Source organism: Lutra lutra, chromosome 3 (assembly GCF_902655055.1).
Source record: "Lutra lutra chromosome 3, mLutLut1.2, whole genome shotgun sequence".
Classification (NCBI taxonomy): domain Eukaryota; kingdom Metazoa; phylum Chordata; class Mammalia; order Carnivora; family Mustelidae; genus Lutra; species Lutra lutra.
Window position 1 is genome coordinate 75,502,498 of NC_062280.1, and position 24,291 is coordinate 75,526,788.

The following is a 24,291-nucleotide window of genomic DNA, read 5'->3' on the forward strand; positions in this document are numbered from 1 at the left end:
TTTGCCTATCAACATCTTTTATCTGGGGACTTAATGAATCATCCGGTGCCTTGATGTTGTGATTTCCCTGTTCTTTAATTACTCCATGGATCGATGAGGGCCATTTTCCCTATACTAGTATACATTGTAAACTACTGGAGGCCAAGGATGTCTCTCACATTTCCTTTGTGTCTCTCTACTCCCCAAAGCCAAACACAGAGTTAGGAACACGGTAGACAGGGAATCTAGCCTGGTAGAGCAGAACCGTTCTGTTGCCACTGTGACTTTGGTTCCTGCAAATTCTCTAAGATCCACGGCCATAATGTTGATTATGAAATTTTGGGGGGGGGCGGAAAGAAAGAAATTTTTGAGTGGTTCTTTTCAGTCAGCTGACAAGTTACTCATACCATTCTTATAACCCTCCTGAGTGAGTGGGATTTTATGGCATACGCTAATGGGCGACAGTCCCACGGCATGCCTAGTATAGGTATGGCACAGAGGCACACTGTGGGATTGTAACAGCTCCACTGCTTCCTAGCTTTGTAGCAAATGACTTGTGTGTGCATTGGTTTCCTCATCTGTAAAAATAATAATAGTTAACGATCATTCAACACTACATGTGAAGCCCTGTTTTAAATTCTTTCACTGTTTTAATCCCTGAGGTAGGCACTATTATTATCCCCATTTTATAGATGAAGATACAAGACAGAGAGAAAATAAGTAACTTTCCCAGAGCTGCAAAACCAACCAGAAACATTGGGATTCATATTCAGGCAGGTTGAGTTTACATATTCAACATCTAAGGTGCACTGCCTCTCATAAAACTTATACCATATGGTTATGTAAAGGATTAAACCAATTAATACACCTAAGGCATTTAATTTATTAAATACCGAATTTTAAAAGTGGTTGACACATAGTATGCACTCAATAAAAGTCCACTGTATTGTGCTTAAATATAGGTCATTATTTAGGCTCCAAAACTCTTTCTTTCTCTCTTTCTCTCTCTCTCTCTCTCTTTTGAGAGGATGAGAGAGAGAGAGAGTGCAGGATACAGGGAGAGGGAGAAAGAGGATCTCAAGCAGGCTCCACACCCAATGCAGAGCCTGATGTGGGGCTCTATCTATGACCCTCAGATCATAACCTGAGTCAAAACCAAGAATTGGAGGCCTCACGTCTGAGCTGCCCAGGCACACCAAGGCTCCAAAACTGTTACATGAATTTAGACAAAATTATCCATATAATAACTTAGTACATGCCAACACCATCTCTGTCCAGAGGAAGCTTATCCTCTAATGAGAACTGCATACATATGTAAAATATATATATATATATATATATATATATATATATATATATTAAGCAAACCTATGTTAAAAGTGACACTAAATGATAGGAAGAGCCCAGAAAAGCTGCAGGTAGCAAGTTGCCCTATTCAGAGGGAGCTTATCTCCTAGAGGGCTACAGAGCTCCTTTTAACAGGTATCCAAGACGACTCTGGTATAAATTACTCATGAACTACACTTTAAACATATTCATTATATAGGCTGTGCCTGAACAAGTACCACAATCGGATATAAGACTACTTCTGTAAGTACAGAGGGGCTGAGAAGTGCAGTGGAAACACACGGAGAGAGGTCAGCCTAAGATGAAGCCAGAGCTTAGAGGGAACACTTCTCGGGGCGGCCTCTCATTCTAAGATGAGGATATCAATAATTTACTCAGAAACTCATCCTCCAGCTCCGTTAAAAGAAGAATAATGACACAAATCAGAAAAACTAACAGAATTAATATTTTATCAGTTCCACTATGTTCTCTAAGGAGCCCAAGTGTTCTGCACATTAATAATTGAGTCTCCTTAAAAACTTCAGAACCATTGTGAGCAAGAAGAGCAGGGTATGTGAATACCATTTAAATAATCACTATTCCATTTTTTTTACCCACAGTCCTTTCATGCTGTTTCTTTTGTTAGTACAAAGAGATGACCTGTTCCTGAAGACATGTAATGGATATATGTACTCATTCCTTCCTTGCCTAATTTATTGACTCATTCTATAAATATTTATTGAATATATAATCCAAGCACAGTACTAGGCCCTCGGGACAGAAATATGATCAAAGCCTAATGAAGATGACAAAAATAAAACATAGGCGTGTTTTCTATGAAATAGATCCAAAGTAGAGAGAGATAGGCTACAAATTACAGCAGGGATTCAGAGGAGGAGGTGGTCAATAGCATAAATGGGGAGTACTCCTGAAAGCTTTCAGAGAGTAGTAATAATCTCCTTACAGTCAAATCTAATGGTAAATTCCTCAAACATGCTGCTGTGTCTAAGCACTATCCAATACTTCTGTCTAGAAACTTCCTTTCCCCAAACTTTTGTGATATGACCCTGAATATGATTGTCTCTAACTTCCCATGCCCCCCTTTCCCAATTCCATTGACAGCACCTCTGTTTAGGCACTTTAATGTGGTTGTTTAATGGTAGTTGTTTCTTTTGATTTGAGCCAGTCTCTTATTCTTCATTGTTCATCAGAATTACTGCAAACAACCTCAAAAATATACAGGTGTTCCAGCCTTCCTTTGGTTCTTCAGTTTTGGGACCTAGATATATGAGTCCTGTGTTTTCTTTTTAAGCTCCTAGGTGATTCCCACAAGATTTAGAACCAGCTGACGAAGACTTCCTTCCTCTTACTGCTCCATATGGAGAGTGTTCATTTTCATCATTCTCTCCCAATGGCTCTCCGAACCGTCTGGAGTTCTGGGCCTGGAAACAGTCATCAGGCTGACAACCACTGAAATAGGAAGTGGCTGTCCTACTATTCTCCATCCAGGATACCCTAAGATCAAATCCACCATGCCCATTTGGAATATCAAAACTGCCTCATACTCTGCTTGTCTTTGGTCACTTGTGTAAGACCTTCTGTTCATCTGTCCTCTGTTCATCTATCATTTTTCCTCTTACTGTGCCCCTAGCCTTCCAAACTTCACAATGAGATCTCGTGGAAATTTAGATTCATAATAAACAAACTCTTCACTAATTCTCACACCCCATTCCTTAAGTGAAATTTGCCCACTTCTCCTAACCCTGGCTCTCCCATCCTAACTAAAACTTCCCAGTCAGCATCACCTTCTTTGCTTCAAATTTATTAGAGATGACCTATTCTTGCTATTTCTGATTCTTCTCTTCACATTTGTTCATTAAACAACTGTATCTAGCATGACTATTTCCTGAAACTACTCTAGCAAATGATATCACTAACTTCCAATCTGTCAAATATAAAGAACGTTCCAATTCAAAATGGCACCCCTTCAGCAATTATGAAATAATATCTGTGGGACATCTGTTTTTCTTATCCTACAAGCTTTAAGGTTTGGAATTATCACCGACTTTTCCCTTACTTTTTATGTAAAATAAATTATCTGATTCTATAATATTTTATAATTTATGAACTCATCAAAGTGTAGTTCTACTCTACATAATAGATGCTATTACAAACAAAGATTCAAGTTTTATTCTCTTCACTCTTACACTCAGAACTCTATTCTAAATTCCAATGTCTATTAAACACCTCCATGTATATCTTTTAACTCCAATGATTTTCTACCTACATTCACCCTGCTTAATGTTATAAAGATAATCTTTCTCAAACTGATTTTTTATCAAATCTCTCCCCTGCTTTAAGAATCCTTACCTGGCCACAATCAATTCTAACCGTATAGCCCAATATGTACTGCTTTCCAGCCAAATCTTCATTCACCATACCAGTTTAGCCTCATCATTTGACATTTCCTGACAGAGTTCTTCACATACTATGCATATCTTTCTTCTACTTTGTCTCAACAGCTTTGTTAATACCTTTCTCTGAGTTGAATGTCATTCTGACTCCCAATTCTTACTCATCACTTCCTTTGAGATCCAAATAAATATTCTCTTCTATTCGACTGATGGAACTCTTGCATGAGTTATCTGTCAGCATCTTGTATAAAGTTTTCCATTTATTATTTGGCAATGGCTTTATTTTGAATACTAATCCTACCTCTTAAAATAAATTGGAGTGGCAGTGACATATAGTGGCATAAACCATTGTGGAACTTGGGCAAAAGCCACTGCTGAATTTGTTTTATCATCTGTTAAATGTGAATATTTCCTACCTCACAAAGTTGATGTGAGCATTAAATACCTAATGTATCTATTATGATGGCTGGCAAATAAAATATAGTCATTAAATAGTAACCATTATTACATCTGCAGTCTTTCCAAGAGGTAGGAATTTCTCTTCATTTTGTAACATTTCATGCCACAACTCTTTGTGCACCTAATTCTGAGATGTATACACAGAGAAGGTCCTATAGCCAAATACAGGGTTACTAAGTTAATGATAAAAGTTCTAGTAACTATGGGAAAATTCCATTTGCAAGTTTAGCTAGGTTTTTATAGAAGTATAACCTGATCGATTAAAAGAAATCTCTCAAGAAGTTGGTCAGGATGAAAATTTCAGGATTGAAAATGTCATTTGTATTCCTCTGTTTACTTAATCTTCTCTGCAAGCCAGTTTTAAATCCCAGGTAAGATACAAAGGATTGTTCCTGGAAGAAAAAAAATCCAGAATGTATAATTCTTTGTCTTCCTAATCTTGACTAATTATTTAACACTTTTCCAGGTGGGTGTCTTAGTTCTGGAATGCAGGCTTCACCAAAGACTTCACTCTTAACCTCATTTATATAAGTAACAATACACAGACCATGATTCTTTCTTTTTCAAGCACAAAACATTAACTGGCAATAAAAACTGGTAGATCACTTGGTTATTAAAGATTAGGGAAAGGGGTGCCTGGGTAGCTCAGTTGGTTAAGTATCTGACTTCAGCTCAGGTCATGATCCCAGGGTCCTGGGATGGAGCCCTGCATCAGGCTCCCTGCTCAGTGGGAAGCCTCCTTCTCTCTCTCCCTCTCCCTCACCCTGCTGCTCTCCCTACTTCTCCCCTCCTCCATAAATAAATAAAATCTTAAAAAAAAAAAAAAAGAAGAAGATCAGGGATATCTCTGATGAACACAGATGCAAAAAAGTCTCAACAAAATGTTAGCAAACTGAATTCAATAATACATTAAATGGATCATACACCATGATCAAATAGAATCTCTTCCAGGGACACAAGGCAGGATCAACTTCCACAAACCAGTCATGAAATAGGTTCATGAAAAGATGCTCAATATCATTAATGACCAGGAAAATGCAAACCAAAACCAATGATATATGAGATACCACCCCACACTTGTTAGAATGGCTATTATTAAAGACAAGAAATAAGAAGAGTTGACACAGATGTGGAAAAAAGGGAACCCTTGTGCACTCTTGGTTAACATGTAAACTGGTATAGCCACTATGGAAAACAGTGAGGAAATTCCTCAAAAATATAAAATAGAACTACTGGGGTACCTGGGTAGTTCAGTCGGTTAAGCATCTGACTCTTGGTTTCAGCTCAGGTCATGATCCCAGGGCCATGACCTCAGGATGGTGAGATTGAACCCCAATCCAGGCTCCATGCTCAGCCTGGGGTCTGCTTGTCCCTTTCCCTCCCCCTCTCCGCCCTTCTCCCACTGTCCCTCAGCTCTCTCTCTCTCTCTCTCTTCCTCTAATAAATAAATAAATAAATGAAATCATAAAAAATAAATAAAATAGAACTACCATATTATCCAGCAATTTCACTTCCGGGTATTTATCTCAACAAAATGCAAACAGGAACTCAAAAACATATATGTACCTCTAGGTTCATTGTAGCACTATTTATAATAGCCAAGATATGGCAACTTAAGTGTCCATCAATGAATAAATAAAGAAAGTGTGGTATATATATACATGGAGTATTATTCAACCACACACACAGAAAAGGAATCTTACCATTTGCAACAATATGGATGGAACTTGAGGGCATTATAAGTACAATCAATCAGAGAAAGACAAAATTCATATAATATCACTTAGATGTAGAATCTAAAAACAAAACAAACTCATAGATTTGTGGTTGTCAGAAGCAGGGTGTGCAGTGAGAGAAGCGGGGTGAAGAGGTTTAAAAGGTGAAAGATAAAAGGTGAAAGATGAGAGACAAAGAAAGAGGTAAAGAGGTCAGACATGATAAGTGTGCAAGAACATGTACAAAACTATCATGAGTAAGAAAGAAAGAGCTTAGCCCTGTAAGGGAAGTGCAAGCCTCAGCACAGAGTTCAGCTCTTGTGAGTGTATGAAGTTAGGTTATAAACTTCTGGGACAGGAAAAAAATAAAATAAAATAAAATAATGAAAAAGAGGAAAAAAGTTATTAGAGATTAAATTTTTCAGTAATATTTGTATCCCCTCTTTTATTTATTATTCAGAATTGAGGCCATCATCTGCAAACATAAAGGAAAGCTAGTCACAAGTGAAACATTTATAAATGAATTAAGCAGTACAAAGAAAAAATTTTAAGTTAGTCCAAGTTTTACAAATATGCTAATGGAAGCACATTCTTGCTTTGTGTTACATATTTATCACTCAAATACAAAATATACAATTTTTAATGATTTATTGTGATTTTTTTTAAAATTTTATTTATTTATTTATCAGAGAGAGAGAAAGAGCCAGCGAGCACAAGCAGGGGGAGCAGCAGACAGAGGAAGAAGCAGGCTCCTCACTGAGCAGGGAGCCCCATGCAGGACTCAATCCCAGGATCCTGAGATCATGACCCAAGCCAAAGATAGTCGGTTAACCTACTAAGCCACACAGATATCCCCTTTAATGATTTGTTAACCAACATTAAGGAAAATTAACCAAGGCATAATAACAGAATCCTTTTGGCTAATTTTAGAATCTGAATTGCATTTGGTTTCCCACATTATCACCATTAGGCAACATAACCATAAGAAATCCACTGAACAATATTTGAGCAATGGATAAATAATGAACAGCAAATTAGTTACACATAAAATCATTAATGAAATATGCAATAATGCTTCCAGAACTCACAACCAAACAAGTCACAGTTTAATTACTGCTTCTACTGTCAGCCTTTCACAAAATAGATTAATAGAAGACTTTCTTTTCATTGTCTCAAAATGCCTATGTAATTCATTTGTTTGAAAAAAATTACTTTCTCAAGGAAAATCAATTGCAAGTTACCAAACACATTGCACAAATACATTTATCCACATATATATTTTTTAAAATGTTACACCAGGAAAAAATATTTCTACTTCGTCCTATGACAGTGTCTAATAATTGCTTTATTAATGGCTTTCAAAAATTTCCTACTGGAAATAAATTAGGCTGGTTTTCTTTCATTTCTTGTGCCTGAAAGAAATCTCATCTCATAATTTTCCCTTTCAGGCTCTACATATATTGGCTTGGTTATAAGCAGACTTTTCCTGAGCTAAAAAAACAAAATATTCTGATTCCTAGGTTTCTTCCTCTTTATTCTCTAAATCTACCTTGTATAATATGATATCCACTAGCTCTTTGGAATGTGGCCACTTCAAATTGTGATGTGTATGAAGTACACACTGAATTTTAAAGACTTCATACAAAAAAATTAAAATATCTCATTAATAATTTTTATAATGATTACATGTTATTTGATAATTTTTATATATGGGGATGAATTAAACATACTAATTTCATTTTTTCTTTTTACCTTGTTTATTGGGTGAGTTTTGGCAATTTATGGTCTTTAAATAATTGGTTCATTTCATCTAAGTTTTAGTTGAATTTATGAGCATAGAGTTGTTCATAGTATTCTCAGTTTATACTTTTAGTGTCTGTGGGGTTTACAATGACACCTCATGCCTCCCACTTAACACTGGCCATTTTGCTTTCTCTCTTTTTTCTTTCTCAGTTAGGCGAGAGGCTTATCGATTTCATTGACCTTTTCAAAGAGCAATTCATTTCCCTATTGTTTTCCTGTTTACAATTTCATTGATTTCTGCTCTTTATTCTTTCCTTCATTTTGCTCGCTTTGGTTTTAATTTGCTCTTATTTTTCTAATTTCATAAGGTGGAAACTTAGATTGTTGATTTGAAACATTTATCCTTTTCTACTACAAGTATTTTATGTTCTAAAATTTAAATCTGGCAGTTAGAAAATTTAAAATTACATATGTTGGCTTCCATGTGTGGTTTGCATTATAGATTTGTAATTGTTGCTCCTCTAATAAATATAACACACTAGCCAAGTGGGCCTTTTTCCCACTACATTAATAAAAGTTTAACAGCCTATAGGATCACTGAACCAAAGAATCTCGGGCTCTCAGAAAGCAGTGAGCAAAAGCCTTGGGTAGTTTGGGTTTTTCTAAATTCAATTGTGTAAAAATTGGGGATATGTTTTGAGTTGAAAATTAAAGTTTAAAAAAGTGTACTATGAAACTGAGTCTGAGAGCTTGTGATTCTTCAGAGTTCCCTGTCTACTGACTGAGTAATTGAGCTTTTTAAAAAGAAAACCAGAAAGCCATCTATATAAATATGAGTAATGGAGTTGAAAGGTGAGATTGCCTCTTCTAATTTCACTACCTTGACTCAGAGCCTGAAATTTGTACCATGGAAGCCCCCTTACTGCTCCTCTGGCCCGAAACCTGGAGCTTTGGTTTAATCACTCCGCCATGCAGTTCCCATCACTGTGTCTGCAGGACCAAACAGTGGGGACGACAGAGGAAGGAAAAAAGCAATGCAAAGTCACTTCAAGCTCTGAGACCGTAATTCCTCAGGTCAGAGAGGGTTCTCCCCTTCTCAGAGGGGTAGGCACCCGCCTGGTTGCCTCCACCTTCTCCATCACAGCTGCCTCTAGGGGATTGCTTGGGCTAGGAAGAAAGAAGAGCAAAAAGCAAAAACAGAAGCAGGGTATTTCCCCCCCTCTTTCTGTATGACCCATGGAAGCCCTCTTTCTACTGTTCAGATGTGAAAGAGAAGACACTTCTAGAGCTTTTTCTGCCTATCTCTGGGCATACTTCAGGGTATCAATTTGCCTTTAAATCTAAGCTGCGCAACGTTGGAGGGGGAAAACAACAACACCGCTGTTTAGTGGTTTAGTGATTCTGATCTCTTCCCCTGATCTACCTGCTAGCTCTTACTTTTCACCATGCTCTGCATACACACATTCTGCCAGGGTTTATAGCTGCCTTTAATGGAGATAGGGTGAAGTGTGTTTACTCCATCTTGCCTGGAACTGGAACCAGTATTCCATTTTCAGACAACTTTTTTAAGATAAAAATTCTAATCTCACTTAAGTCCCTGAACCTCGAATATGTGGGGGGAGAGAGAAAGAGGAAACAGGTAATTTGGAAGACTGGGTTAACCAAAGAATCAGAGGTTTGCCTTATTCTCCTGAGGACTAATAGCTTTATGAAATTGTCATGAGAATGATATAGTCATGCCATTTGAAAAACTCTTGAGTTTTGCACATTTATACATTATAATATATCTGAGACAAAATCTATATTTAGAAAAGATACATTCTTGGCTAAGTACAATATACTTATATTGTTGGGTCTTTTCTAGAGCAGAAGGATCTGTTGCCATCTGGATAGAATGCAAAAAGGGTATTTCTATCCTAACATTTAAGCTAACTCAGCAGTATTGAAGATTGAGAGTAGGGGTGAGTGGGTCCTGTGCTACCATTTTTATCTCTGCTCTCCCTCATTTGTATTTCTTATACCCGAGTTTTGTCCTGTAGGTCCAAATGTCAGACCAAGAGACCCTTTTTGTGATAACCAATAAGGACTATGGGTTCTACTTCAATGAAAAATTTTGTTTGTAAATTTATATTTTAAAGAAGCACCATTTTCTAAGTAATAGCCTAGAGACTATAGGCTTATGAACTAAAAAAACAAAAAAACTAGTTATAATCCTGACTTTTGACCCAGATTCAAATAAGAATGTATTTAGCAATAAATAACACAAAGCCCAACCAACATTGGGTTAAACATCTACGAGTTTACCTATGTCACAACAAGAAGCCAGGGACTCAGTATAATCTTCCACAGTATGAAAGAGGCATAAATGGTCAATTTATAAATGTATTCCCCTATTGTTGGACATCGTTTTGTTTCCAATTAAATTATTCCATTAAAAACATGTGGAAAGGTGCTCAATATCATAGCAAAAGCATTTTTATATCTATATCCTTACTAGTGTTCTCATTTCCAAGGACAGATTCCAGGAAGTGAGGTTGCTGAGTCACAGAATGTAAGTAGTTTACTTTTAATGCTTGCTAGTTTCCAAAATGATTGTGTCAGTCCAAATTCTCACCAACAATATGGTAGAATGTTCTTTTCCTTATATTCTCACTGTCATTGGATATTATGACTATCTTGAGTTTTTAATAGTATATTAGGCAAATCATGGTTTATTTATTATTATTATTATTATTTAGTTTTGCTTCTCAGGCTATTACCGATGTTGAGCATCTCTTTTATATGTCTATTGGTGATTTGCCCCTCTTCTGTGAATCGTGTGTTTTTTATTGATTTTATTGGGTTTTTTGTCTTTTTGACTTTTTTATCAAAATGAAGGATTGTAATTCTTTAACTTTCATATAAACTGCAAATGTATTTCTCCCAGCCTATTGTTTGTCCTTTAAATTTGTTCTATGGTATCTGGAAAACTCATATTCATCTCCAGGACAGCCAAATATCACTTTCTCTGTCAAGTCTCCCCTGAATTCCCTGGCAGTTAGTCATTCTTTCCACACTATACCCATAATATTTTGTGCATATCCCTGTGTGTAGAATTATAACTACAAACCTTTTCCTCCTGTTCAAATAAGTATACCAAAATGAAAGTCAAACAGACTAACATTATAATAGATATATTTCTGAACCTGCTTTCAATTTTCTAAAAGTAAATCATTCACAAACTTCAGAATTTTCTTTTCGCTAATCATTAGTACAATCATATCATCTTTCATTTTAGAAAATCTTAGTCCCACTTCTCAACTGTCTCTCCATGAAAACTCTTATTTTCTTCTTTCTATACCTTTTGTTCATGAGCAAAATCTCCAAAGGATGCCACTCTTGCTGTCACCCTCTCTTCTAGTTATCTATTGCTGGTGACAAACTGCTGCAAATTTAGTGGTCTAAAATACTTATTTACTTTGCTCACAATTGCCAACTTGAGCAGGGCTCAGTGGGGAAGATTTTTCTTTGCTCCACACTGTTCAGCTGGGAAGCTTAACCAAGTCTGGAGAATCTACTTCCAAGATGGCTCAGATGGCTCACTCACATAACTCACAAGTTGGTTGGCTGTTACCCAAGATCTCAGCCAGGGCTGATGCTAGGAGCCTCAGTTCTTCTCCACATGGGCCTTTCCACAGTGCTACTTGACTTCCTCACAAGTTGGCTGGGTTCCAAGACTGACTATTGGAAATGACAGAAAGTAAAAGCAGCCAGTCTTTTGACACTGGGTCTGGAAACTGGTACAGCATTATCTATGCTGTAATATTTGGGGCAAAGCAATCTGAGAGTCTATCCAGTTTTAAAAGAACGGACACAGACCCCACATCTCAGTGAAAGGAGTGCCAAAGAATTTATGGTCCACTTTAATCTATCATAATCTTCCCATGTACTGTGTCCTTTTAAATTTGTCAAAAAAGTTTCAGTATTTGATATAATGAAGCCATGCTCTATTCCCTACAGAAATATGAAAGATGCCTCTCTCTCTTTCTTGCCAACTATTTGTCACTTGGTGTCCCAGCCCAAAGCAATATGGTGCACTCACTTGTGCTCCCCACAGGCCTATCAGCTTCTGCCAAGGAGTTAAGACCAACCTAACTACTGAGCCAAGACCAGGGATAAGATAATGTCCTCCCCCAATTTTTTACTCTACAGTCTCTGTACCTACAAAATGTTCCACTTACAGAATTTCTTCCCCTCTAACAGACCAACTCCCATCAACACTTCATTAAGTATAATCACACTCTGAACTGGTGCTTAATCTGAACTACTGACAAATTATTTGTGATATTTGCAATACTAATGTGCCTTAACTTCATGTCTGAGAAGCCTATTGTCATAGACTCCCTCTTTAGCCAACTTCTCTTATACAAATAATATTCTATCAGATTCTCCATGGCACTCTTCAATCTAAAGAATTTGAATTTTATTTTACTCTATACCTCCATAGTACTTACTGGAGTTGAACATCTCAGAAAAGAAATATCCTATAGACTAGAAAAGTGCCAAGTGAGGAAAGGAAAATCACTAGGAAGTTACACTGTTTCATAATTGTAAGAATACTTTTTTTGTTGTTTTTTAATGGTAGAAGTTCTCCATTTTCAAAAGTATAAAAGAAAAATTAAACTGCCTACTAGCTCCTATTCCCCTAGGAATAGCCTATCTTATTTCAGTGATTTTCTTCAAAACAATCAGTGAAAAATATGGCAGGTCCTTTATTATATGTGTAGAACACTAAGATACAGATCCCTTTGAGCCACAGAAAGAAGGAATTCTTGTGTACTGTTGATGGGAATGCACAGTGGTGCAGCCACTCTGGAAGGAAATATAGAGTTTCTCATAAAGTTGAAAACAGAACTACCCTGTGATTCAGTAATCACACAACTGAGTATTTACCCCAAAAATGCAAAAACACTAATTCAAAGGGATATATGCAACCCTCTGCTTATTGCAACATTATTTACAACTGCCAAATTATGGGAGTGCCTGGATGATTTTTTACCTCAGCTCAGGTCTTGATCTTGGGGTCAAGAGTTCAAGTCCCACACTGGGCTCCACACTGGATGTGGAGCCTACTTTAAAAAAATTAATAAGTTAAAAAAATAGCCAAATTATGGAAAGAGCCCAAATGTCCATCAACTGATGAATGAATAAAGATGATATGGTATACATAGACAATGGAATATTATTCAACCATTAAAGGAATGAAATCCACGGGGCACCTGGGGGACTCAGTAGGTTAAGCCTCTGCCTTCGGCTCAGGTCATGATCTCAGGGTTCTGGGATCGAGCCCCACATCTGGCTCTCTGCTCAGTGGGGAGTCTGCTTCCCCCCGCCCCCCTGCCTGCTGCTCTGCCTACTTGTGATCTCTCTCTCTCTGTGTCAAATAAATAAATAAATAACAAAATATTTTAAAAAAATAAATAGAGGAATGAAATCTTGTCATTTGCAACAACACTGTTGGAGCTAGAGAGCACAATACTAAGCAAAATAAGCCAATCAGAGAAAGACAAATGCCATATGATTTCACTCATATGTGGAATTTAAGAAACAAAACAATTAAACAAAGGGCGGGGGGAAGACAAACCAAAACCAGACTCTCAACTATAGAGAATAAAAAGATGGTTACCACAGCAAAGTTTGGTGGGGGTATGGGTGAAATAGGTGATGGGGATTGGGAATACACTTATCTTGATGGGCACTGTGTAATATATGGAATTGTTGAATCACTATATTTATACCAGAAACTAATATAACACTGTATGTTAACTACACTAGAATTAAATTTATAAAAAATTTTTAATATTGGAATTTGGAAGGTACAAATTAATCTTACCTCTCTCCCCTCAAGATTACAAATAAACTGAAAAATTGACATCAAGGTCAGATATGGATCAAAATAGCACCTCTCATTACCATAAAACTGGACCAAAGAATGGGCTGATTTGGCTTTCTATTTTTTCTTCTTAAAATCTAGTCATTGGGACCTGCCTGTGAAGAAAGTTGGGTCTGAGACACAGGCACACATTCAACTGCCCTAGAGGGTGAGATTGTGGCCTGCCTCTGCCAGGCAAGGATTTCCAACCAGGTCAGCGTCAACAGTCAGAGTAAAGAACATGTGGCCCATGAGTAGACAGTGTCTGCATGTAGAGACCGTGAGGTTGGCTTCCCCATGGCTGCCACTTCTTTCCCTAGTCTCACCAATCAGGTAACACAGCCCCCCCCCATTCCTGTAGGGAAAGAGGAGAGATGGGTGAAAACATTTAAGAGAGTAGCATTTCTGAGAGAGTAGAATTTTCTGACTTGTGCATCTATAGGAAAATAGGAAAAGAGTGGAAATGGATTTCCTATATGAAGTAAACATTCAGGGTAAAATACTGCTATGATGCAGATAATATACTATAGGTTAGTTCTCTTCCAATACTGTCCTAAAGGGTTCCATCACATTCTCAACATACATGTTAAAATTTTCTCTAGCTTATGCTTAGCGAAATAAGTCAATCGGAGAAAGACAACTATCATATGATCTCCCTGATATGAGGAAGTGGAGATGCAACATGGGGGGTTAAGGGTGTAGGAGAAGAATAAATGAAACAAGATGGGATTGGGAGGGAGACAAACCATAAGTGACTCTTAATCTCACAAAACAAACTGAGGGTTGCTGGGGGGATGGGGTTATGGACATTGGGGAGGGTATGTGCTAAGGTGAGTGCTGTGAAGTGTGTAAACCTGGCCATTCACAGACCTGTATCCCTGGGGATAAAAATATATTATATGTTTATGTTAATAAAAAATAAAAAAATTTAAAAAAAACTTTCTCTAGCATATAAATATATACAATTAAGTCACACAGATTTACTTTATTCATCATTCTTAAAGGACCTTATTAGGAAAGTAAAAAGACAACCCAGAGAATGGGAGAAAATGTTGGCAAATCCTATACCTGATAAGGGATTAATATCCAGAATATATAAAGAACTCTTAAACTCAACAATAAAAAAACAAACAACCTCATTAAAAAGTGGGGAAAATACTTGAATAGACATTTATCCAAAGAAGATACACAATTGTCTAAACACATGAAAAGGGGGTTAATATCATTAGTCATTAGGGAAATATAAAACAAAACCATCACGAGATACCACTTCACACACAGTAGAATGGCTATAATGAAAAACACAGAAAATAGCAAGTTTGGGCAAGGATGTAGAGAAATTGGAATACATGTATGTTGCTGGTAGGAATGTAATATGATACAGCTGATGTGAAAAATTTTTGGTGTTTCTTCAAAAAGTAAAATGTACCCAAAATAACTGAAAATAGGTACTCCAATACTTTATGCTAATGTTCATTTTAGAATTATCTATAACAGTTGAAAAGTGGAAACAACCCAAGTGTCCATCAAAGTATGAATGGATAAATAAAATGTGGTATATCCATACAATAAAGTATTAGTCATTCATAAAAAGGAAAAGTTTTGATGCATGCTACAACATGGATGAACCTTGAAAACATTACATGCTAAGTGAAATAAAGCCTACCAGAAAGAACATATATATGAGTGAGTCTATTTATAAGAAGCACCTAAAATGGACAAATTTGTAGAGGCAGAAAGTAGATTTGAATGCAGGAATAGGAGTCATTACTTAATAGGTGCGGAGTTTATATTTGAGGTGAAGAAAAAGTTTGGGAAATAGTGGTGATGGCTACACAACACTGTGAGTGTAATTAATGCCATAGAAATGTACACTTAAAAATGGTTGAAAGTGCAAATTTTATGCTATATATATTTTACCACAATAAAAAATTTTAAGTATTGCATTCTTAGTAAATACTCAAGTTTATAGTAGAAAAATCACACTCTTCCTTATGTATAGCAAGTTTTAATAAGACTTTTAGCTTTACTACTAATATATTTTGACTATTCCTCATGCATTCATTTCTAACTAAGTAAATGGAAATAGGACAAAAGTAAGTATTCCCTGGGTTAGGAATTTAGTCAGAATCAGGGAACCAATAGATTTATAAGTCAAATCAGAGGTGAAATTTAGTATTCTATACTCAAAAGGGTCATTCTTCACTGAATGCTATTATGGTATATGTACAAATACAGGAGCCAGTCTGGAAGTTTGTTTGGTTTGTATAATTCCTTTGGACAGTTGCGAGTTAGTTATTTAAAAGACAGATGCTGAGGAGAATATTCTCAGCATCGTCCTTAACATAATTCCAATTCCTCTTTCCTCCTAGAACCACTTAGAAATGCAATGTTGAGAGCAGCCATAGGCAAATCTTTACCTGACTTAAATCTCTCTCCCTGTTCCCAAATTTCTTCTTTCTTGTTAGAAATAATTTGAGTATGGTTTAAGAATCTAGATGACTTTTGGGAGTTAATGTTTTTTCCACATGATTATGTTTTCACCACTGAAAAACAGGGAAATGTTTTTTTTCTGGACATTCCACTGGAAATAAATATTATACTACTGAAAGGAAAATAGCATCTTCAGAGTATAGACATTACCAACATTAAAAAAAAGTCATAAAAGTTCTGTTTTTCAGGCGCCTGGGTGGCTCAGTGGGTTAAAGTCTCTGCCTTCGGCTCAGGTCGTGATCCCAGGGTCCTGGGATCGAGGCCCGTGTCAGGCTCTCTGCTCGTCGGGGAGCCTGCTTCCCCCTCTCTCTCTGCTGCCTCTCTGCCTGCTTGTGATCTCTGTCTGTCAAATAAATAAATAAAATCTTTACAAAAAAATTCTGTCTTTTCAGAAATTTCCCTTTTAGTCTAAGTTACTAGGGTTTGAGGTATCCAAATTCCTCTGATATATTAATTACTAACAGAATATTTATGCCACTTTTTCTTTTAAAAGCAGCAGGTATATACATATATCATCGCATTTTCCCCCCAAATTTTCTTTTTTTAGGTGTTTGAGGGTAATTGTTTTTATCACAATTTTTCAAATGAAGAACCTGAGACCAGAGAGGCTAACTGCTATGCCCAAATTAAAGTAGACCCAGCGCTGAACCCTACACCCTCTCAACACCACTTACACAGCATTCTTCTTATAATTAGAACAAATTGCAGGGCCCTGTGCATAGGAAAAGGACTGGAATGAATATTAAAAATTAAATATTATTGGTTTATTGAACTACTAATGTTCTTATCATTCAAGAAGCTCATATTAAAACTAACTTGGATGCAACAATTTTGTGCTACAGGTTAAGTTGTGCCTACACTGACAGCATAATAGCTAATAAATTGGTTAAATTCATGGTAAATTCTATACATCTGCAATATGGAATTTACCTTTTTATTATATTAAAAAAATTTTTAGACTTTATTTATTTATTTATTTGACAGAGAGAGTGAAAGAGCACAAGCAGGGGGACAGCCGCAGGAAAGGGAAAAGCAGGCTCCTCGCTGAGCAGGGAATCCGACTTGGGTTGCTTCCCAATATCCTCTGGGATCATGACCTGAGCCAAAGGCAGCCATTTAACTGACTGAGCTACCCAAGCGTCCCACCCTTTTATTTTTTTAAAAAGGTTTTTGTCAGCAAATCTGGAACAGACTTCAGATTCCTTGATTTCTTTTTTTTAATCAATAACATTGGAAGATGATGCTACTACTTAAAATTTCTTTGGGGGATGGGTGGTTAAGTTGATAGTGATAGATGGGGTGGAGGAAGGTATGGGAAATGGACATAAAGAGGTCACGACTAGAGGTCTATATGAAGCCAAAAGGCCTTTTTACTGAGACCTCACGTACTTAGATCCACTCACTCACAGAGAGGGAGAATGGCCCCATGATCCCATGGCACATTATGGTGAGATCCATAATAGATATGAAGCTTTAGTCTATCATCTCCCTTCATTTTACAGTTAAAAAGCCTGAAGTCAGGAAGGCTAGTCCATAGCCAGGAGACTAGCATGAAAGGACAACAGGACTTTGGAATCTAGAACCACAAGCACCTGCTGAGTATGGATCCTGTTAAATGGGAAGCCCTCTCCCTCACCAACCCCCTACCCCACTGAGCTCCAAATTGATTTAAGTATGCAAATTTAAGCATAGCTGCTGTGGAGCCGAACTATTTTGCCTAAGACAGCATTACCCCTGAGTTGTGTGGTCCTGGATAGGAATAGGGCTGGGAGAAAGGAAGGAGCCTAAAAGACCCAGACTTCCGTGAGCTTCCCCACCACTCACATTTCATTAGTAGACTTGCAAATGCTGACTGGGCATGAAGTGTTAGTGGAAGTGTTAGGGGAAGGGATGTGGTTTCAAGTCCAAGTTAACTTCAAGCATAAACAGTTGGCAGGTATATAAGAGGGAACTGGGGACACAAGAGACCATGAGAAAGTAAACCTCTGGGGACAAGCAGGAATTTTGAGGAAGCATTGGGTTTCCACAATTCATAGAATTCAGTTTATTTGTATAGCAGCCACAGCCAGACTTTGAATTTTCAGCTGAATTACACTAGTTAGGGGCATAATCAGTGCTAAAACATAGATCTTTTGATTCCTGGTTCAATGTTCTTTCACATCATAATGTGTTCTTTTCTTATATACAAAGAACTTCCTGGTGGCTAGGAATTTCTACTTTGAAAAACAGCCCAGAGCCCAGAGCCTAGAGCCCAGAGCTGCCTAAACAGGAGAATAAATTCTGGATTCTAATGGCTCCGTCCTTCAGTACTAATTCTTTCTTCTACTTTCCAGTCTGATGTACCCAATTAATTTTACTACTCTCCAATCAGGAAACCACTGTCTGTATATATCAGATGCAGTTGAGATCTGCTCCTAAATCTAGGAAGCAAGTATAAAATCCAGGCTAGATGTTCAAAGAAGCCAGTACTATTAAAGCACTAAAAACACGGAGTCATTGCTGTCTGCCTGATCAAACCTCTTTGATCTTAGTGAAGGCATTCATTTACCTAAAAGAGTTCTTACTCACAGGGCTGGCTGCATCCCTGGGCTCCCTTTTTAGAAGGGGACACCACTTGGGGTTTGAAGTGACTTCGTCTGTCGCTGTTTTGAAATTTTTAATAATTTGATTTCTAAATTTGTGTTTTATAAGTAAAGTCCAAAGGGAAAACAGAGGAAGTGCTAGGGGATTGGTGCCTTATCTCACATGGGGTCCTGCCTCCCAGAGAGTCTCTGCTATCCTGCCTACTCCCCACCCTTGTTCAATGACCTCTGCCATCTGCCCTGTGGGGGTCAGGGCACAGCTGGGGAAAGGCTGGGATCAGGCCCACACCCTGTGCACTGAGCCATGGCCAGGGCCCAGAGTCTGTGAGGGTGTGCCCTCCACCAGCGTGTATCCCATATCTGAAGGAGCTAACAGTAAATAGCAGATAAAATACAATGTGACAGGTCAAGAAAAAGTTTTTTCTTGCTTTTTGAACAGGAAGCCCACCTTTTTATTTTGCACTAAGCCCCACAAATTATGTATCTGGCCCTGAATTCGTATCTTATCTGGCAATCTCAAGCTAACGTTATTTTTAGATTCTGAACTAAATAACCACACAAATATGGAGTAATAACTCTGATTTTACTAAAGTTATTATTTGGTTTCAAGAACTCTTAATATTAAATACAAAATCAGATCTTTTCAACAGTTCAACAGAAGGAAAATAAGCTTCTATGTTATTCTGGCCAGCAGGTATGATTAACAACAGAAACTCTGGATCTGTTGTGGCGACTTGACAGTATAATGGATGAAGTGGAAAAATGATGGAATTTTTTTTTTTTCACTGAGACAGCCAGGAAAAAAAAATTAGTTATTTCTCCACAGTAAAAATATTATCACTCCATATTTTCTATCACATTAGGGAAAGTTTTTTAAAAATCTTGTCACTTCTCTCCAATCCTGGTATTTGCTCATAAATAACTATAGTGCTTTCCCATTATCTATATGGCACTATATTTAATGGCAATAGGACAGTGATGTCAGAGGAATCAAGAGGAAGTATAAGAAATAGATTTTTATTTATTTATTTATTTATTTTTGGCATCTGCTTCACATTTTAATATCTTACCTTGAGCTTGCCCAAAAGAATTTCATGATCATGAAGAAGCTTTTTGGTCTCATCTTGACTGCTACCAATTTCTAGAAGATTGGGCTGTGATTCAGCCAACTGAAGTTGTACCCACTTGCCACACTATAAATAAAAATGAAACAAAATGCACTTTTAATTCCTCTTGTTTCTTCCCCTTTACCCTTCTCCTTTTTTTCCTTCCTTCTTTCTTTTCTTCCTTCTTTCCTTTCTTTTTTACAGTTTCAGTTATACTGTGAACACTTCATTCCTTCCATAGAGATAGGCCTTATTGACATTGAAATCTAACAGGTTTGATATAAATCCATGCCCTGTCTTTTCATTCATTCTTAGGGTAAATTCTTTTCTCTTGGCATACTGTACTTAAATTAAAAATTCTCAAATGAAGAACACATACAATAGATTAGGTATTATTGACTATTACAAAGTTATAGAACATGTTACACAGTTGTACATTCTCTTTCTCACAAAACTTAATTCCATAAAAATAGTGAGATTGCACCTGGGCAAATTGGATGCAAGCTTCACCAAGGGGAAAATGTTTTATAAATGGTATTTAGGCTGATCAGTGTCTTTACATTGACCTCACTGGTTCAACTGGGAAGAATAAGCAGCCGAGGAAGCAAGAGATTTTTATCCTACATTAAAGTAAAAACATAACATTTTCCAGTTTTTGTTGTTGAGTAATCAATAATGTATGTATGATAATGTCAATAAATTTAGATGCATGTGACAACAGCCATATGAATGCGGCCAATTTGCTTCCAACACGCAGGACACTTTCAGTGCTCCAATATATAATTCACCATTGCACTTCCTGAGGAATTGCTTTTCTAAGAAGCAGCAACTGTTTAAGCAAGAGGAACCGTTGAAAGGCACTGCACACGGATAAGCAAATTGCTGAAGAGAAATGAAAAAAATGTGTAGCTAGTCCATATCATGAGTGCCCTAAGACCATTTGGAAACAAACCCATACAGATTAGACACCGACACGTATATTTCTTCAAGATGGACTTTCTACTCTGAATAGCTTGAGATTTATTTTATTTGGGACAGCATTTAGTTAAAGAAGCAGTGAAGGGTGGCCAGAGGGAACATTCTTAGAAACACGGTCAAGTTAAAATAAGTATTTCCAGCATAATTTTAGGAAATTTTTCCCCCTGTATAGTCAAATGAACTCTGATTCTCCTATAATTTACCCCATACACATTATCCCTCTTCCTGCTCTAAGAAATGTTTCCTATCTGAAGGAAAGAAAAGTTAACTTCTTTAAAACAATGAGTTTGCCTCTTTTCCCTCACTGGCTGAAATTTGTAGTTACTCAAATCATCATAAAATCACATGTAAATCATCAATTTTTGCTACCTCTGCTTCAGGCTTCTTTCCATGTCCACCTACTGCCTTTGAAAGGACTTGAGGGCCAGGGAATCATCAGAGGTGCTGTTTACATGAGGCCAGTTCTCAAGAGCACTGGGAATCACACCGGTAGGAGCACTTTACGTTCAGTGATCTAAGAGGGAATCGTTTTGCTCAGTATCAACTGCTGTTTTCCTGTTACAAATTTTCATATTAACGTAAAATTCACAGCAATTAAGTTAAATTAAATAGGCCTCAGTCACGGCTTCTAACAAAGGCCAGAGAAATCAGGTTGATGAGGTCCTGAAAGTAACTGGCTGGTGAGCACTGGCTCGTTTGCCTTGTTCCCTTCATTAAACACTGAATTCCTGAAGTAGTGACTTGTCTAAATCCAAGCACAATGCTTCAGGGGGGTTTGCAAGACATTCCATAGGAAATAAAATCATGGATGTCTTCTTCAACCTAAAGGTACGTGGCCATCATTGCAAACCAGCAAATTACTTGACATAAAATATGCAATAGCCCTAAGCCTCAAGTGTTTCAACTTCCTGCTGATAAGGACAAATTTGACGCCCGCCCTTTGCACCTTCCCTGGCAGGGTCTTCATTCTCCCAAAATGTGATAAGCATTCACTAGTGCCTTTACCATGGCAAAAGCAGTGCTGTAGAGGAGCCTCCTATTAGGTGTTCCCTGCCCTCCATCGTGTTCGAAATAGCACCAGCCCGTTTCTACTGGGAACATCCTCTTCCCTCCTCCATCACATCCACTCTCCAAAATCACTAACATTTTACAGGTCCACCTGACTCTCCAGCCTGGTAATCATGAACTTGCAGTCATGAGTAGCTTGGCTTTAAAAATAAAATTGAAAGTATATGGTAGAGTTTTTTGTTTTTGTTTTAATTAAGCTGCTACAGAGGTTTTCTGGCTAACTGAAAGAGAAACCATAGTGAATTGCTGAAACTTACAAGTAAGATGTACTTGCTGTGCTATTTTCTATATGCTGAGTCCTGCCGACTATGTGGAATGTCCTTTAGGATTATTAACACCCTGCAAAAAAGCCAACTGCCACAGAGAAAAAAGAAAGTTGTCTTACCTTTATGACAGCTATCACGATTTTGGAGTCTCCTGCCTGAACAGCTACTGAACTGACTGTCGTCGTAGAAAACTCCACATCAGGACTTCCTTGGCTGGACATGGCACTTTAGAACCAGAATTTATACTCTGGACAGCCTCTGGACAGATGTGTGTCTGCTGGTCATTTCAGAAGGCAGTCACTGGGGTTACTTGGATTCATTCAGGGAAAGAGCTCAGCTCATACTGATTACTCTGCCAAAAGGAAAGAACAGGAGGTTAAAAATAGACAACCCCATTGAGTTTATCACGAGAGGGGGAGAGAGAGAAGAGAAGGGGAAAGAATCACCACACCCCTGGTATGGTGACACTAAGTGCCTGATATTTTTGCCATTATCTTAAATGGGGAGGGCAGTTTCTAGCTCTCTGCCTATCAGTTGATGTTTAACAGCAAATGGGAAAAAAAGTTACATCCTGACAACCCAAATTAATTTCGCCATTGAATCTGTATGGTAAGGGTGGACTTTGAAACCAGTCAGTCATGGACCTGGATATCGATCCTTTCAAGATTTTTAAGTCTCCCTTATGCAAAGAAAACCCCCCAAAATGTACTTTAAAAATAAGTTCTAGTATGTATTTTGGGATTAAGCCACAGAATTGCTTATAATTTTAGATTAATTTGCTTCTGTAAAACTTACTGCCTTTTGTCAAATGAAGTTTATGAGGCATGGTCACATTTTCTCAGGGCTTCAGATTTCTTAGGGACATTTTAAAAATATTTCAATAAGCAATTATCAATAGAGATCTACCATTTCAGGATTTCTTTGTGACTACTTTACTCCATTCACCAGCATTTTCAAATTCAATTATCACAACTAACAGGAAGTAATATACCTTGTTATTACCTTTAAATTGCAGCAAGAAAAAAAAATTTCTTTTGTTTAATTAAGGGTTAACTCTGTATATTTTACTACAATTTTTTTTTAAAAAGGATAACAATGTATGTACTTCAGGTTTGGTTTTTATTCTTCTCCACCCCCTATGCAGGAAAATTATAGACAGCTTCAAATCAGAGTCCAAGATCGGCAGATTAATCCTCTTGCTAGAAACCCAGCGTGTGTCACAAGCTGTCTGTGGTATTAAACAGCAGCTGTTGGATTCCCTGTCCAAGAACAGCTGAAAATAACACTGTCGTTTAGGTCAGAGGTCAGATGCCAATACATCAGAGATACTGACTCCAAAGTTGCTAGAGCAGTGAGAAACCTCTGGGACAAAGCCAGAATGGAGGATAAAGTAATAAACAGAGTTAAACTAGTCCACTCACCGTTTAAACCCTTAGGTCATTTCAAAAGCGTGTTCAGGTTCAAGCCTCATGTTCAGAAGACTGAGTCAGCACCACTGCTTTGTTTTGCTAAGGTTCATGATAATATTCTTGAGTCAAGGAGGGAAAAGTGCTTTCACATATACTTCGGTGTTCAGCGATTGTTTTTGTTTCCCACAACATGTCATGGCTGCTCTGTAGTTAGATAGCTCCGACCCACGTCCCCGGCCCCAGCATCTGCCTGCCGGCTAGCAAGACGGAAACCACGCCTGGATCCCAGAAACTGGGATCCACAAACTATCCGACGCTGTGAAAGGAGAGGTTGGAGCAAGCTCAGGAGAGTAGCCACCAAGAGATACCAGGATGTAGAAAATATCAAATACTTTCATTTCATGGCAGACATGGAGAACCAACCTGATCTCTTTGTTGAGTTTGCCTCTGTGTCGAAGGCAAGCTCCTTCTGCTTGAGCAAGTAGTTAGTCCAAACAAAACAAAACAAACAGAAAAACCAGTTTTCCGCTAATTGCCCTCAAGAACAACCAAGAGTTGACAACTGCGTCACATAATAGCCACACCCTAAACTAAAATGCCCGAAGGAGTATTGCTTAAATCTTTGTGTACATTGCCACCTGGAACAGCAAACAGTGACTTGCACCCAAAATACACAGTGCACTTTTACTCCAAGTCAATCTTACTGTTAGAAACTCAGTGTGTGTCCAAAAAAGAAAAAAAAGAAACAAGAAACTCAGTGTGTGTCATAGTTGTATATAAACCTTCAAGAGGCAAAGGGACCTTCTGTCAGCAGGCTGCAAAGACAACGGCTGGGGAAAAAG

At 37.6% G+C, this 24,291-nt stretch overlaps 1 protein-coding gene across 6 annotated transcripts in view; it reads right to left on the reverse strand.

Annotated features, from left to right (window-relative positions):
- The window catches only part of CCDC141 (coiled-coil domain containing 141), a 229,045-nt gene extending 205,568 nt beyond the window's left edge, over positions 1-23,477 (reverse strand). For 4 of the 6 annotated variants that reach the window (XM_047722306.1, XM_047722305.1, XM_047722307.1 and 1 more), the window contains exons 1-2: positions 22,160-22,492; positions 19,693-19,815 (exon numbers count right to left, since the gene is read on the reverse strand). In XM_047722306.1, coding sequence (XP_047578262.1) covers positions 19,693-19,815; positions 22,160-22,261 — 225 coding nt within the window. In that variant the 5' untranslated portion in view covers positions 22,262-22,492. Of the gene's footprint in view, positions 1-19,692; positions 19,816-22,159; positions 22,493-23,461 lie in introns of those variants that run through there. The other 2 variants (XM_047722301.1, XM_047722304.1) reach the window with 2 other exon arrangements.
- Between the last annotated feature and the right edge of the window lie 814 nt (positions 23,478-24,291).